Below are 17439 nucleotides of genomic sequence, written 5' to 3'. Positions count from 1 at the left end.
TATTTACCGTTTTAAAGGTGCCTTTGAATTTCGCGCGACGCGACACCGACGATCAAGGATTCCCGGTTAAATCGCAGTCCTAACGCAGGATTGTCAAGTGCGCCTCTAGAAGGGGTGAACCGGCCGTAATCACCGAATGCCGATGGAATTTTTAATTAAGCAGGGGTCTAAGGGAAAATTACGGCTGAAAGGAGTTTAAATATTCGCGCGGAACGAGATAAGTCTCTTTCTGCTCGAAGGAGTCTGCTTATAGTACTCGTTTTGTCACGCCGAACAAGCTTCTCGTTCTTTTCTATCATTTTCTCCTTTATTTTTCTTCGCTGTTCTTCGCTTTCGTCTCAGCCATTTGACGTGGCTCCATGCAAATTAAAATTCCTACTTTATTTTTGATTATTTATTTTTTCTCAGTTCATAGAAAGAGATAATCGATTGGTGGAAAAATTGACCTGACTCGTTATTATTTTCCAAAGTTAGAGGGTAATCAGGCTAATCGTCATTCTTGATTTCGATTATCGAAATAATTTACTGTAATTTGTAAAGAATCATTGAAAAATTTTGATTAGTACTATGAACAGTTTATATCTTATTTCATGTATTTTAGATAGTATTACAGTTTGTTTTCATGAATTCTTTAGATTCTTGACAGACTATATTTAATGTAATGTTCCACGTCGTTTAAATAGTGTGAAGTCACGTGACAGTGATAGCTATATTGGGAAGAAATACTATGTATTTATATAGTTTATAACTAAACGGATGTGGCGTAATTTTTCTGCCTCGATTCTGGGACTGGACTTCCAGGACCAGGCCACACAAAAATATATACCTATTTCAGAAAAGGGAAAACTCCTTGTTGCAACTGTTTCCATGTGTCCAGAACAGAGTTTAAGCCTCGTAGAGTTTAAGCCTGTATCGCATTATTGGTTCCAACATAGTAAATAAAAGATAAAGGAGAAAAATAATTTTCAACGAGACTTCATGAATGTAACAATAGTGGAGAACGTAGTTTACTAGCTTTAGCTTAAAGCTGAAATGCTGGTAGGAAAAGCACTCGCGAAGCTGCAGTGCTTTTCACCGATACTAGTTAAAGCTCCTACGGTTCGAAGTTTCAAAGGAAAGGACCATAATCAAACGATCTGGTTATCATCTACTGGCAATCTATCCTAGATTGATTTTTGTATACAATTAAACATTTTATTTCTAATAAAACCATTATCGTTCCCGTGACGATATAGCGTCACCCTGTATCAGGATTTACTTTTGCTTCTAGGAAAATTGATAAGCTGGAAGCTTCAGAGCTAGGTTAAATGACGCAATGGGCTGATATCATAGAGCCTATGGAAACCTTGCTGAAGGGTTCCAAGGGTTACTTTCCCGCATTACAGAATCTATACTTTCCACCGTGCATTACAGAAAAATTCGAGTCTCGTTTATACCACTAAGAAATTTAAAATATAATATTTCCCCCCATGGGGGGTTCTCGGAACTACTTCGGCGCATAGTTTAAAGATATATCTATTTCTCCTGACAGATTAATTTTTATATATTCGATACCTTAGGACGTATCTTATTTTCAACAAAAATAACAATTCCTCCTGTACCTCCACGATACTCGAAATGGTAATTTGAAAAATATCAGGAAACCATGGAATAATCGAAAAGCGACACTCCAGGCCGAAGATATTACCCTTCGCTTCAGTACCCCGCATTATTTATCATTAAATAGCCTGTGCATACTTCACAGCTAAATGCCACTATCGCCCGAACGAAACGTTGCAGCTGCCACCTCCGAGCAGAAATAGTAATAACGAAATCAATCAAAAGCAGAGTAGCTGAAAAGGTGTCGGTGCATTGGAACGTTGATAAACCCGCAAACGTCGGTGAATTAACGTCGGCGTAATAATTGTTACCGAAAGGTTTTTCAACGGATCAAAGCGGGGCCATTTGTCCCGGCGTCATTAAACGTCGAAACCGTGCGAGATCGAAACAAATTTCGGCCGCGTCGGCCAGGTGGAACGACGGATCACAATGGGAACCGCGATCAGCTGACAGGTCGGAGCAAAAAGAGCGTAAGAGAGAGAGCAGCAGCATCGCGGTTCCAGACCACGGACGAAATCGAGCCAGAGCGCAATTTCGCGCGCGGCATGTTTCCATGAAGCTGGGACACGAGTGACGGTACCCCTTGTGCTCTGTCCTATGGCAATCCGATACCGATAGCGCCGCTCCTATTCAACCGTTTCGCGCTGATTATTCTTTTATCTCGGCAAACTTCGCATTTTAAAACAAAAACCGCCGACGTCTATCACGGTTGATGGGAGAAAAAGGTAACTGTACAACGGAGGAGTTGGGGGGGTGGAAATTATGGTTCTCGAATTAAAATTGTGAGAGGAGTCTTTATTTGGATGGTGTCACTCTGCATAGGGATCTATGTTTGCTTCGAGAAACCATCCAGCTTATCAATTCCAGGATTAAGTAATCAATAAGCAGGATTAAGTGACGCAATGGGTCGTCATAGGGCCTGTAAAAACCTGGCTGAAGGGTTCGACGGGATGCTTTTTGACAATCCACCGTCTGCATCACGCATCCGTGCATTTGTACCGCATAGAAATATAAAATATAACCAAAATTAAAAGTTCGACTTATAAATCCGGATCTTTACAAAATGCGCTCGCATTTTTCCCTCTTTTATCTTTCTCACTTACTTCTACCTAATTATAAATAAAGGAAAACAAATTTATTTTCTCCCATTCTTGACGTCCACACGAATGAAAAATATCACCTTTTAATACTAAACCTACAATAGATTAAATGTCTATTTTTAAACTTGTAATTAAAAATTTCATATTAACATAATATCCCGATTTTTCTTCTATATACTCTAATATAATCAATTTTCCAGTATTTCCACTCTGTCCATTTTTCCAACATTTACATTCACCAGTCACTGGACCATTCATGGTAAGTCTAGTACAACCTTTCCATTCTACGCAATACCTAGTTTCCTATTCAAATCCAAAGATCCATCAAATAACTTAACTAAAGAAAAATACCGTTTACATGCAAATGCAAATTTATTTCCTCCCATTCTTTAATTATACATGAAAGAAAAATCTCAACGTATTTTCTTCTTTTTTCTTTTTTCTTTTTTTTGTTTCCTTTCACGACATCGCGATTCCCGGAGAAAGAGCGGGATAAAAAGAAACAGGGGTGAAAGATGGGAAATTATTGTCGATTAACGGCTGGATACGTCGTGACTCGATTTCGTTTCTCGTCGCGTTACAGCCGGTGTATAAAGAGGTGAAACGAAACGGGAAACGCGATGGTTGGAACGTGTTTTATGGCTCGTGCGAAGTTTTATCGAAAAAAGGAGTTCTGGATAGCTGGTTTCTGCTGTTGGCCGCTCAGGTGCGAGGATTGCGCGGTGGAGTAAGTACGAGGTGGTGGGAGAAGGGACGTCGAAGGGTGTCGTGGTAAGGTAATTAGTATATCTAGAACAACTGGAATGGGAAAATTGTTTGAGTACGTGCTTTATAAAAATCTCCGTCGTTTGCGTGATTTATTCGCTGCTTGGATAGAGTAGTCCTTATGTACGTGTGAAATAGTCTGTAGAATGGATGCTATTTGAATTTGATAAGAGTTAGTTTCAAACAGAGTTAATTTTTTCTCTTGAGAATTGCCGACTTATGTACGACCTTATGTTTGAAAATAAGGTACTTAATGGCATTATTAACTGTTCCCATATTTTATGTATGTTTAATTCAGATTCATACCATGTATATTTAAGATACCGTAATTTTTTGAAACAGGCGCAGCACAAATACCCTTACGGTCACTATACTGTTTCAACAGAATTTTTATTAGTGTTAACCGTTTCTCCCAATCCTTAAATTTCTTCTGTTCACCTACTCATTTTAAGCATAGTATATGGTATCTTTTATCGGCCAACGGCAAGTTTAGATGACTCTGTACTATATTATTATTTCTCTTGTTACCAACGGGTTATTACTCGTTAAGATAAATAAACAAATAAATAAAGAGTTGTGTGCATATGCTGAAATCACGTATAGTCTACTAGAGGAATCACACTATCAAAAATTAAGAATCTTGGCTTCTTCCTTCCCAAATACTTTTTATTGTACTTAGCTGCCCATATTTAACACTAGATTTACAGAACCCGCCAATTTGACGAAAGGGTTGCTCCAATTATACAGTGGTAACAGATTCAGTTAACTTATATTAAGACTGATAATATAATATATAATTGTTCTTAAATTAAACTAATCATTAAAAAAGAAGGTACGTGGTTTCCTTTACCTGTCAATTTGACAAGTGTCCTTAGAAATAGGTTTACAGATAGCGTACGTAAACCTAGTGTTAAAGAAAATTTAACAGAAAACCAACTTTAAACCATAAAAAAATTGCCAATTAACTGTACGAACCTAATAATCAACGATCGCAATCCTAAACCTAGGAACAATGTTTCCCAAAGATGTTTCATGCCACCCATGCTATTTGGGGCCGAATAGAAAAGCCCCGGTGCCCCAAGATATCTCTTATTACCGAAACATTCGACGCGAAAATGGCCACCATGGCGTACCCCGTCAGAACAACGGGTCCAAAGCTCTCGTTGGTTATTTTTTGCCGGTCATCGGACGTAATTGACCGATCGTGGCAGCACGATATCGAACATCAACGCTTCGCAGATAGGCGCGGTATAAATTCAGGATAAATCGAGCGGCAACGTTCGCCGTGTTCCCCATTCAGGCCAGCCCGTTCTCATGGCACAATACGCGGTTGTTTCGTTCGGTATAGCGAAGTTCGTGGTGGTACACGAGCACAATCTGTTCCTATCTATTCGCTGACGCGCCCACGGCGATCGTGGTAGGAATTTCAAATTTTCGCGTGTTCCCGGATTTTTCTGTGCGCAAAAAGAAGAAGAGGAGAAGCGTGCAAGTGTGCGGAAAATATAGGTGTTGCCTTCATCCGCTTTAAAACTTGCCCCCTTTACCTTCGATGAAAGGACGGGGTAATTTTGCCAACGAGAATCGTGTTGGGACGTCACGTGATGTCAGTTTTGTGTGCTTATGTCGCGATTAGGTGCATGGGTTATCTTGGATTCGCGTTTGGAATGTGGTTTTTGGGGTTTGATGTGTGAGGGTGTGGTAAGGGTGACGCGAAGGTACATGATCGAATATTTTCGAATATTTTCTTACAGATGGAGGAGTAAACGAGCTTCGGTTATCGATAAGGTGGCGTGAGTGAGGAGCAGTGAGTTTTTAAAACTTTTTGGGCAAAGCGAACAAAACAGTTGTATTTGAGAGACGAGAGAATACTATAGGAGAGTAAAGTATGATCAGCCATCGAGAATTAGAATTATTTAACCCAGCTATTTCCTCTCCTCCCCTTACACAGATGAAATTTCGTTGGGATGCTAGATGACTTTTATCGTGAATTTGTATGAAATTCGGGGGTGAATTAGAATTATTTAACCCAGCTATTTCCTCTCCTCCCCTTACACAGATGAAATTTCGTTGGGGTGCTAGATGACTTTTATCGTGAATTTGTATGAAATTCGGGTTTTTGGGGTGGTCTCGTTTCTTTTCTGAGTAATTGACAGTGATGTATGGTATTTAATTATGATGACTGATTGTACGATAGGATTACAATTGTATCCCCTTTATGTAAGGTGAGTCATTTAATTCTGCCACCCAAAATTACTATTAAATTGTTTTTAATTTGAAGAAATTGTTTAAATAATAATTCTCTATCAAGTGGAGCATGTAATGTTTCAATTAGATAATTTTTATTTCGCTTGTTTATCTAGACGCGAAGATTGTGATTCGAAAAGGTATGAAAAATTGTATAAAATTATTAAAGTACATGGAGTCAAAAAAACTCAGTTGACAATAATAATTACTGTCAATCATAGTCGAATTTGATGTATTACGTTTATAAAATTCAAAAACCTTCATATCTCGATAGAAGAACGAATATTAAATAATTCGATATTAAACAATTTTCTACGTAATAAATAATTCATAAATAAATTCGAGACGATTGTTTAAGTATGGTTTAAAGAGAGAATAGATTTCATAATTTAACTGTTCGACGAGCCCCTTATTCGAGAGCTATGCATACAGTAAACTACCCGAGTACTTAGTTACCTACGTGACATTCTGATCTAACCTAAAACGTGATCTATAAATTACAGAAAGAAGTTAATAGCTAAAAACGGAACAATCTTTTTCCTACTTCTTGTTGTACTGTACAGCTAAAGAGAAGTTTGTCAATTCGTTTGCTCGGTGTAATTTATCTTCCTGCCATCTTCCTCCTCTTTTCTTCTTTCACCATTTATACCTTTTCCACCAATTGCGTCTAAGATCTTGCGAAATTCCTGACCTTTTCCAATTTCTGCTCTGTAGAATCTTTTTCTATTAACACTAAATCTGTCACGGTTTAAATGACCATCTAAACTTTCGATTTGAAAAATCCGAATTCAGCCTTATCTCTTTGATTTCTCGATATTTCTTCTAATGTACCTATAATCGATTTTCCAAAATATTTTTAAGTTCCATTTTCCATTTTTCGTCGCTCAGTTTTTTTATTTATTGCGATAGATTTAATATTGACACCTATATTTTCTACCAATTGCATTTAGCACAGATATAACAAAATTCCTATACATTCCAATAGGTTCCAGTTCTTTCATTTATGTAAAATTTTTAGCTCACCACGATATTAATCGAAAATGTCAATATAATCAAATTATTTAGTCAAAACCTATAGAAATATCAAAATGGCTATAGCAATCCAATAGGTTCTAATTTCTCCATTTATATATTATAGGATATAACAAAATTCCTCTCCATTCCCAATTTCTGCGTCCCGAAAATGTTCCATCTGGATCACTCGTTGACAAACCAATCTGATCGTTCCCAAAAATTTTTCCAACATCGTTCGCGTTCCGAACAATTTACTTAATTAACGATAAAACAATAGCGATCGCACGCTGAGAACAATACGAAGCTCGAACATAACCAAAATATAATTTCCCGAACTCTCGTCGGCTGTCAACCGCAACTCCCAGCTCGGAGTTGTTTCGTTGCTTCCCTTTGTTAGAATGGAAGCGTCTCTGCGCGTTTCGTTCGTCGTTGTAGCGAAACAATGCGCCCACGGCGTTATCCGATATGTCGCTGTCGGTCGATTCGATTTCTTCCTGTTTCTTTTCTGACCTGTTTTCCACCCCCGTTTCGCCTCGAATTTACAGCTACCCGGGTGTTCCGCGCTTCTCTCCTCGCCGTTACGCGTGGGCCGCAATTTTTATCGGACGTTACACGCCCGCAGTTAGGGTGTTTAAAGGGGTGAATGGGGTGCCGGTGGGAACGAAGGTGAGAAGGGATCGTTGAGTGTTTAAAAAATCGTCGAGACGCGTGATGAATTGGGAAACCATGGAAAAATGTTTGCCGAATAATTCATGAAGCTGAGCGGAGAAACGTGATTGATGGTGAGTGGACGTGAAGTTGATGTGATTGGAAACAGTTGAGCTAGAGTGGCATTTAGGGGTATAATAAGATATTTCTTCCACTGGCATAAGATATTTCCCAATATTTATCATTTTTTCTTATGTACTTAATGTGATTACTTGTATTAATTCTGATAATTTTGGAAATTTTAATAATTGTATAATTATCTGTATTTGTACATTGTATATTTGTATATTCCTATTTTTCTTTTTCTTTGTTACCATTAATTTTATACCTCGCTGTAATGATAGATATTTCACAATATTTATTATTTTTTCTTATGTACTTAATGTGATTACTTATATTAATTCTGATAATTTTGGAAATTTTAATAATTGTATAATTATCTGTATTTGTATATTGTATATTTGTATATTTTTCTTTTTCTTTTTCTTTGTTACCATTAATTTTATACCTCGCTGTAATAATAAATATTTCACAATATTTATCATTTTTTCTTATGTACTTAATGTGATTACTTATATTAATTCTGATAATTTTGGAAATTTTAATAATTGTATAATTATCCGAATTTGTACATTGTATATTTGTATATTCCTATTTTTATTTTTCTTTGTTACCATTAATTTTATGCCTCGCTGTAATAATAAATATTTCACAATATTTATTACTTTTTCTTATGTACTTAATGTGATTACTTATATTAATTCTGATAATTTTGGAAATTTTAATAATTGTATAATTATCTGTATTTGTATATTGTATATTTGTATATTTTTATTTTTATTTTTCTTTGTTATCATTAATTTTATACCTCACTGTAATAATCTTCTTGTAATTTTTCTAATGGGTTAATCCCGTACAAATAAATAAATAAATAAATTAATATTTCTGATAATTTTATAAATGGCGTATAAAAATCAACGTGTTAAGATACTATCGTTGACTTCTTAATAGAATAAAATAAGCTTATAAATAGACTGATGACAACTGGCTATGAGATAAGAGAGATTCGCTATGGGCACGCTCTTCTGATCTTTCTTAAAACTGACTGACTTTAGGCTCTGACACACAGTCTCTTTACTGACAACCCTTAAACTTAAAACAGATTTCTATAGACTGAAACTGTCTTAAAAACTTACCTTCTTGGACTGCAAACTCTTGGACTTTGGACATTCTTAGACTGATTGATGGACTGTCTAAGCCTGAACTATTAGACTGACTCAGACTGACTCGCCTACTGACCTGCACCCTTATTCAAACCATTCGTCCTGTCCTTTTTTCACACTCAGGCTTTCCTTCTCAATCATGCTTCTGTCTCCACAACCTCGGTGGACCAGATACTTCAAACACATGCCGCACTCATAAACTAACTTCCAATCGTCTATCGCACTCGGCTCTGTCATACACATCTATTCCATCCTCTTGCGCACGGTCACCTTTATTCTCAGTTCAAACGCTCCCGACACTCGTTCAAAGCCATACTTATTCCAATCCTACATAAATGTGCTGAGAAAAATTTAGACAAGATGAAAATCCAACCCCCAGGTCGAATACATCAATATTCTTTCATCAATAAGTCTTCAAAACTCTTCCTTTTAAATTAAACGCAAAAATTCAATGGAACGTATGAGATATGCCCTGCTAACAATTTTTGAAATATATACCAGTGAAATACACCGTGCTATTTCGAAAACTGTATCGAACCATGTATCGAATTGGCAATTCCTCGTACGAGACTATCAAAGTCACGACAGCGACGGAGCTACTGCACCCGAAATCGACTGCTCGAATTGATTGCATAGTTAAATCGTAAATCACGGCCGACACTAAATCTTGACGAGAACTTGTTCTTGCTGAAAGGCGAATTCGAACAATCGGCCGGGCAAAACCTCGGATGGCGAAATCTAGTTTTCTTGTCACGTCGCCGACTCGATATTGAACTTTGGAACATGACTGATAAAATCGTATACAATCGTACACGAGGCGTTGAATAGCTGTGCGTCATGAATCTACGAAAATGAATCAATATTTCTGGCTTTTCGCATTTCGGGACAAGATTCCAAATATCTGCCAGGAATAATTTTATTCCGTTTCGCTGGCGGGAGATTTAAATAAATTCAGGCTACGGAAAACTTCTGCCGCTCGTACTAATTCGAATAATTCGTTTACCCCGTGCGTTATATTTTTCCTGGTAAAGCAGGATTGAATTTTACCTGGAAATTTTCCAATTTATTTCGAAACGTTGAAATTTCGCAACATTTTAATTTCTATCGAAACTTTTTAGCGTTTGTATCTTTTACATTTCGCCACGCGTTTCGCTATTTCCATATTTTATCCGAACTTTCCAAATTTCCCTCGAGACTTCCTCGAATTACGTTCTGGACCCCGGATACACCTGTAATGGTAGTATTTATTACACGCATAGCGTATGCAAATAAAGTTTGTTTTAATTACAAGAATCCGTAATTCCGAGGAGGAAAAGGAAATTTAAAAATATTTCTTTGAGGGCAGGACGAAATCGATGTCTGGTGGAATTAATTTCGTCGTTTTCTGCACTCTCGCGTTACATCTGACGAACAAAATTTTTATCACGGAGCAATAATACTCCTCGTATTATTTTAAACGGATCAATCAGAGACGTCGGTGACTCGATCCTGGAAACCGGGAAATAATCGTCGAGTGAATCGCGACGGGGTGAAAATTTGCATTTTAATTGGAAAGTTCTCGTATCAGCAATTCGGGATTCGACCACGAAGTACGTGGAGAGCAATATCCTTCGCGCAGTTTCCCGCCACGAAGTTCCTGATTGCTCTCTGTGAATAACCTTGAACCGGCGGCTTCGAGCTCGGGTTGAATTTAATGAAACGAGCGATAAGCTTTGAGTAATTACGGAAGCAGCTATGTAACGTTGTTAGGGTAAATACTAAAAGTAATCATACCCCTAGTCCCTGTTGTACCCATAATTAGACCAGTGGGGCTCGGCTATTGTGTGCCGCGTATTTGCATAAGGAGGAAGAGACAGCATTGGTAGCACGCGATGTACAGATAATTCGTTCTTATCTCTCGAGATAATTTTTTAACTCTGGAATTATCTTTCGGATTATCGAGTGAAAAATTAATCTCAATCGTATTATTTTTGGAATTTTTCTAATTTCTATAGCGGATTTTGAACATTAGGCGAATGAAGTATGCACGTTGGACTGGAATTTTGGAAATATCACTGAACCAGAAATAAAATACGAGTGTCGGGAATGCGTAGGTAAAATTAGAAAAATATTTAGCAAGTTTTGAAAAATTCGTGGAAAGATAAACTTGTACGTAAATACGTTTTACGAGAATGGCGAACTATTCGAGTGCTTGAATTATTCTTGCGTTAATTCGAAGTGAGAATACATTTTCGGGATTTTGAAATATTTACAGGGAACGGAATTTAAATATTTAGGAAAGAAGCATACGAGAATTTACGAATATTTCGTTTCGAGAATTATTTTTGTCGCATTTATAAATTTCATATTTTTTTAATTCGCACGCGCGAGGATTATATTGCCGCGCAGAAATAAATTTCCAGGATTTTTTAAATATTTATAATCCATAGCGTAGGTCAGTTCGGGGATTTATGAATTCCAGTATCGGCAACGGAGTTGTAAATCTCGAGAATTATTTTTGTTATATTTTTTTAGACTCTTCTAATTTGAATGGATCGTACGCGAGTTTGGGCATGATTATAGATTTCCGATATATTTACGACTTCGATAAATTCCGAAACATGAAATATAGAAAATTCACCCTGGCTTTTTGCCATTTCCCCGATTAAAAGTATTTTTAATTCGACTTTCGATATCTGTTTATAATTCTGAGAGATTAACTGGTAGCTAATTAAAATTACCGAGCAAATTAAATTAAAATAAAGTTCGTATAATAGTAATTAATGCGATTACTGAATTAAATTAATTAATTAAATAATTAAATAATTATTATTAGAAACCTCCATGGGCATGATAAATAACGTATACAATTTGAACTTTCAGTGAAACAGATTTATTTCCGATTCGCTGGAAATAAGTAATGCAAGCGAGCGCATAGTCAGGCAACGCGTATAGGTCCGATTTATGCTGGAGTAGGAAAAAAACGTCGCGTCTGGTGGAAAAAGACGATACTCGTGGAAGTCAGCGAACCTTAACTGTCTCACTGTGGCAATTCGTGGAGCAATGGCGTGGCTGAGGACGCGCGCGACTTTATTTTTGAAGTCTCTCGTAAAACGACGCCGCGTTCGCCAGGAAAAAGCATAAAGGATCGCTTTATGCCGGCAATAAGAAACTCGGTATTCACCGGGCCAGGATTAACCCGCCTCCACGGCGTCCTGCGACTCGAATTAAAACGCCGACCGTCTGCCTGCGTGAAATTTCCAGCCAACCTACGAAACGACGTGGGGCCTCTAAACCGCGACAATTTACTTTAAGCGCGAATTCGACGAGAGCAGGCGTGTGTTGAAGTTCGCGACGCTCGTTCAGACTGCAAGTTGCAAATGGAGGAGTTTTTGCTACGTTCGTGTGGAGCGTGAGGAAATTTTCGAAGGCCTGAGAGCCTTTGGGTCGCGGATGGATCGAGTTATTATAGCAATCCACGCGGAGGAAGATATCTTTGTTTATTTTATTATCAAGATTTTCAATTTAATTATATTATAGTATCGCAGGTTTTGCGATATGTACACCCTATGTACACGTAGCTTTAGCTTAGAAAGTCACCAAGGATTCGAAGGCCAGGTCGGTCGGAAGAATCCCGGGACGATGCGTCAGGCACTTAGCACGACCATATGGTCATGTTGGGAGAGGCATTGGAAAAGGCGTGCATAGTGTGCATGGTGGAAGAAGAATATAAACAGACAAGGACCCAACAAGGTTCTGAGTTGTCAGAGATTTTTCGAAGTTAGTTGTCAGAGTTGTTGCTGTTGCTAGTTGTGAGTTGTAATAGGAGAGTTGCTGCAGAAGTATAGGTTGAGCGTTGTGATAAGTTAGCACGACCATATTTGATCATGATCGGGGAGGTTTTTGGAAAACCATGATGGGAAAGAGATATAAAAAAGGTTGAGAGTGATCGGGACACAGTTTGTTGGACGGAGTTCATTGTATGCAGTTCTTGGTAGATAGTTATATAGACGGTGTGGACAGTTTTAGTTGTGAATGGTTAGTTGTTGCAGGTTGAGTTATCATTGCGTTGTCTTAAGTTGGGAATCGATATAGGTTCATGTAAAGAGATAATTCGTGTGTTTAATCATCACTGTTAATTTATTATTAAATAAATATATATATATATCCCACCCCCAAAGCCATCTCTACAATTTTGTTATTAAATTTCGAGAGATTCCTTGGGCAAGGAATATTGGGAAATTTGGGAAGGTTTAGAGCTCTCATGAGGGTACTGTAATCAATTTTTTAATTTATTTATATTGTCATACTGAGAGTACAACTGTCTAGCTTTCTCGTAGAAAAGTGATTCCAAAATCTGGGTACAGGTTAACTCTTAGGGGCACGCTGGGATTGAAAGTGTCCCACCTTTTTGATGCACGATGGGGTAACGCGTGATGGGATATTTTTAGTCCCACCTCGAAACGCAGGGAAGGGGTGTGTTTCGTCTTGGGCCTGCTAGTGGACTCTGACAGACCCTGCCTTAGACAGGGGATACTTACGTAGCATGAGGACTCACGAGAAACCTCGAAGCTTCGTTTCCCATCCCAACAATGGTCGCTACATACTGTCCAGACGTTCGTCAGTATTCTCAAGCTCTACAGTAAATTTCGCTTGAATAACCTCCATCTGGACATTAATAATATTTTAGGATTGTAATAAAAAATATATAAGAATCATCCTGTACATTGACGTATATCACCCTATACAGGAATCACAAACGTTTCATCCCCCGTAACAACCCCTTCGCTTCAATCCTCGAACTCTACTCTTCCAAGCACCAAATTTCCTCGTAAACCTAAAATTCCACAATCTTCGAACTCGATGCACTTTACGCCAACGCTATCGGACCTATCAACAGCAACGGAAAATACGTCCGCAGCAATTGCGAACCGCAGACCGCGGAAATTCCTATCCAATTCCGATTTAACTAGGAAAGCTAGCCGAGTTTAGGGCCGGAAGGGTGACTCGTTGTCCGTTTTATGGGTGCACGTAAATTCCGCGTTTTAAGAGACGAACACACGATCGGATTCTCGTTGGAACAGAACGATCGTGGTTCGAGGATCGGCGTTAGGAGAGACAGGTGGACTAACTCGGTGAAATTGGTTGCAGGCTTTCTCAAAACAGGCCCGAAAGGGAGCGCGCAAGGAAATTACGGGTTGATGGACCTGGTGGCAGGTCTTCACTGGTTACACGAGAATCTCGGCGCTTTTGGCGGCAACCCCGATCAACTGACGCTCTTTGGCCACGGAACAGGAGCAGCCCTCGCCAATTTTTTAGCCGTCTCACCCATGGCGAAAGGTAACAACCATTTGATTCCTACCCTCCGTGCATCGCGGTGGAATTATTTTCAGCAGTCCCAGGTGTGTCCGAAAAGATAGAAACGGAACGATGATAAATTAATAAACGCTGTCTGCCAGTTATATTAATTTATAAACGAATTTACGAACTACATCGTCTGGTTTTCATGCTCAGCCTAGGGTGTTATTCGGGCCAGGTTTGACGTAACGTGTTAATTATACAATTAGATCGCATAGATGATGTTTTAATTCTATATCATCCCAATGTGCACAGCATCGTGAGTTATAGTGCACGGGGTTAGTAATAAAATGGCCACAGTTGGGATTATGGGTTCTAATAGGAACATAACTACGATATATACATATTATAGTCTTTTATTTCTTAAGGAAGGTATATGTTACTTCTAATGCTCCTCCTGAGAGACTGACCGACCCCTCTAATCACGAGAGTGCAAGTACTTCGGGTCACCAATTTAGTTGAAACATTGCAGGTTTGTAAATATCGTCATGCAGTTTAAGAAAATATATCATTATAGCAACAACTACTTAATAGTTCTTGAGATATTTACGATTAAAGTTTTATTATATACGTAATTATAGAGTTATTTCTAACACTTTTCAAGTGAAGTTGTGGCTTATCGGCAACGGTCGGAAATTTCTATGCGCAAGGACCGAGGTTCGATTCTCGTTCATAATTGGTAGTTTTCTTCATTCTATTTTTATTTTGTATTCATTTTTCGTCTATGTATACATTGTAAATAAATAATTGTAAATAAAACTTCTTAATAAAAAAATTTATTTTTTGCGCTTTCTTATGCAAGTATATATTTATTAGAAAATAATAAGAATATTACGCAAGAAAAACGCTTTTGTATAGCAATCATATTTACTACAGGAAATACAAAACCTATCGCGCATGTAAGTATTAATTATTAAATTAAACATTCTATAAGAATGTTGCCTATAATACCAACTTTGCTGTGCAACTATAAATGTTCATAAATTAATTACGGAAACTCGGAAATTCATTAATTTTCTACTGCCAAATTGATTTATTAATATATTAAATTTTTATCGTCTATTAAGATTAAAAATTGTACTGTCTGCGCCATCTATTATTTGGCTCCAAAAGCTCCAAAAGTGATAGGAATATAGAATAGGCAAGGAGGTCGTCGATGTGCTGGTCACGTGGTAGACAAGGATAGAGTGGGGATAGAAAAGGATAGAATGGCTCCGGCAGTGAAAAAATATTAATTACTCAATTCCCGTAAACAATTTGTAAACTTTTATAATTTCATTGCAAAGCTGGAACTTCAGGCTATATTCTTATATAACTTTCGTAAAGAATTTGGCTGTAAATTCATAGTTATTAATTTTTGTTTTATGGCGTCTATGATTTCTTAACGGCGACCATCTCGATCTTCCGTGGAAATATTTAATACTAAACGAAAGTAGAAGCAAAATGTGATCAAAAGTTATATGAGAAGATTCGCAAGAACATTGTCTTTCTAATAAGTGTACGAAGTTTTATAAATTAATTGCGTAAGGGATAGTAATTAATGAAAAACCAATGGCGTCTTTGACAACAATTCAAACACTGCGTTGAATAATAATTATTAATTAATTAATTAAGGACAAATTTATATCGAAAAATATATGGGAATGTTCTTGAAGGATCTGCCTTTACGATGCAATTATAAAAGTTCATGAATTAATCGCCGCAAATGAGTAATTAATTAATCTTTAAATAAAAATTCAAAAAGGAACTGTCAGCGCCACCTATGATGTTTACCTGGAAGCTTATGCCCCCTTAGTTCCAGTACAAAACTATAGGCGGCGCTGACTGCTCCTTTTTGAATTATTATTAGAAAATTAATTAATTACTCAATTCCTGCGATTAATTTAATAACTTTTATAATTGCATCGTAAAGCCAGATCCTTCCCGAAATTTCACATATATTTTTTGATATAAATATGTCCCTGATTAATTTATTATTAATTATTGTTCTATGGAGTGTTTGAATTGTTGTCGAAGACGCCATTGGTTTTTCATTAATTACTATCCCTTACGCACTTAATTTATGAAACTTTGTACACACATTAGAAAGACAATGTTCTTGCGAATCTTCTCATATAACTTTTGATCACATTTTGCTTCTAGTTTCGTTTAGTATTAAATATTTCCACGGAAGATCGTGATGGTCGCCGTTACGAAATCATAGACGCCATAAAACAAAAATTAATAACTAACAATTTAGAGCTAAATTCTTTACGAAAGTTATATAAGAATATAACCTGAAGTTCCAGCTTTGCAATGAAATTATAAAAGTTTATAAATTGTTTACGGGAATTGAGTAATTAATATTTTTTCACTGCCGGAGCCATTCTATCCATTTCTATCCCCACTCTATCCTAGTCTACCACGTGACCAGCACATCGACGACCTCCTTGCCTATTCTATATTCCTATCACTTTAGGAGCATTTGGAGCCAAATAATAGATGGCGCTGATCGAAACTGCCGGATGAAACACCACGTGACCAGTAGGGCGGGAGAAACAAAACAATACAAGGACATAAATAAGTATAACACATATTTCTGCCTTTTTTTAAATCTCTTAATAGCCCGTCGAACATGAAGTCACAGATGAAGATGCGTGGTTTTGTTCTTGGTAAAAAGAAAATGAAACTGCGATGTTTACACGTTAAAATACTTTTTATTCACTTTGAAAGTTTTACATATGCATGATAATTGTTAACGACATAATAAACAATGACATACAGACATTAGAATCTGAGTAGATGTCCACATCACGGACCGTTACGAGAAAAAGATGTTTCGTAATACATATCGCGCAATAATTATCATTATAATGACCATATATATATATTTATGTACAATATTTATAGACATATGACAAACAATTCGAATACATGAGTTATCCTAATCATTTTTAATATCTCTTATCGTGCTCCTATGCTTTCTCTTGTGCTATACCTCATAAGGAGTTTTTTATTCCCTATTCATTTTCCTTTATATCCTTATCATCTTCGACATCATCTATTTTATAATTTTGTACTTTCTCCGGTTCCTTTTCTGTATCTCTCAATGTATTTTTTATACTTTCCTTCATTGCTCTGAAAATATAAATATAAGAGACAGTCAATAAAAATTCCTACTTTCTATAACATAGTTATAATGCAAACAATAAACTAACTCTTTCTCTTTCTTTACAACTTCTAATTCTTCTTGAGTTTTTACTTCGTCGTCACTTTCCCAATCGCTACTGCGGCCTTCCTTCCTTTTTTTATTTGCAAGTCCAGGTGGTTCAACAGCTGTTTGTGAGCTTAATTTTGGATCAGTTAAATGATCATGAGCTGATTTGCCCTTACCAGTAAACTTTTTATTTAATATCACAGATTCTTCTTCATCTTCCTTTGCTTCTCCACCAAATGATAAAAGATTCAAA

General features: G+C 37.1%; 1 protein-coding gene across 2 annotated transcripts in view; it reads left to right on the top strand.

Moving 5' to 3' along the window:
* Positions 1–17439, top strand: part of LOC108550836 (neuroligin-1) — a 123460-nt gene that overhangs the window by 70046 nt on the left and 35975 nt on the right. For both annotated transcript variants that reach the window (XM_017904729.1, XM_017904730.1), the window contains one exon: positions 13784–13972. In XM_017904729.1, coding sequence (XP_017760218.1) covers positions 13784–13972 — 189 coding nt within the window. The remainder of the gene's footprint in view (positions 1–13783; positions 13973–17439) is intronic.

This window comes from Eufriesea mexicana, unplaced genomic scaffold (assembly GCF_001483705.2).
Source record: "Eufriesea mexicana isolate 0111107269 unplaced genomic scaffold, ASM148370v2 scaffold3062, whole genome shotgun sequence".
Lineage (NCBI taxonomy): Eukaryota > Metazoa > Arthropoda > Insecta > Hymenoptera > Apidae > Eufriesea > Eufriesea mexicana.
The sequence above is the reverse complement of the archived record's forward strand: the minus strand, read 5'-3'. Positions and strand labels throughout refer to the sequence as shown.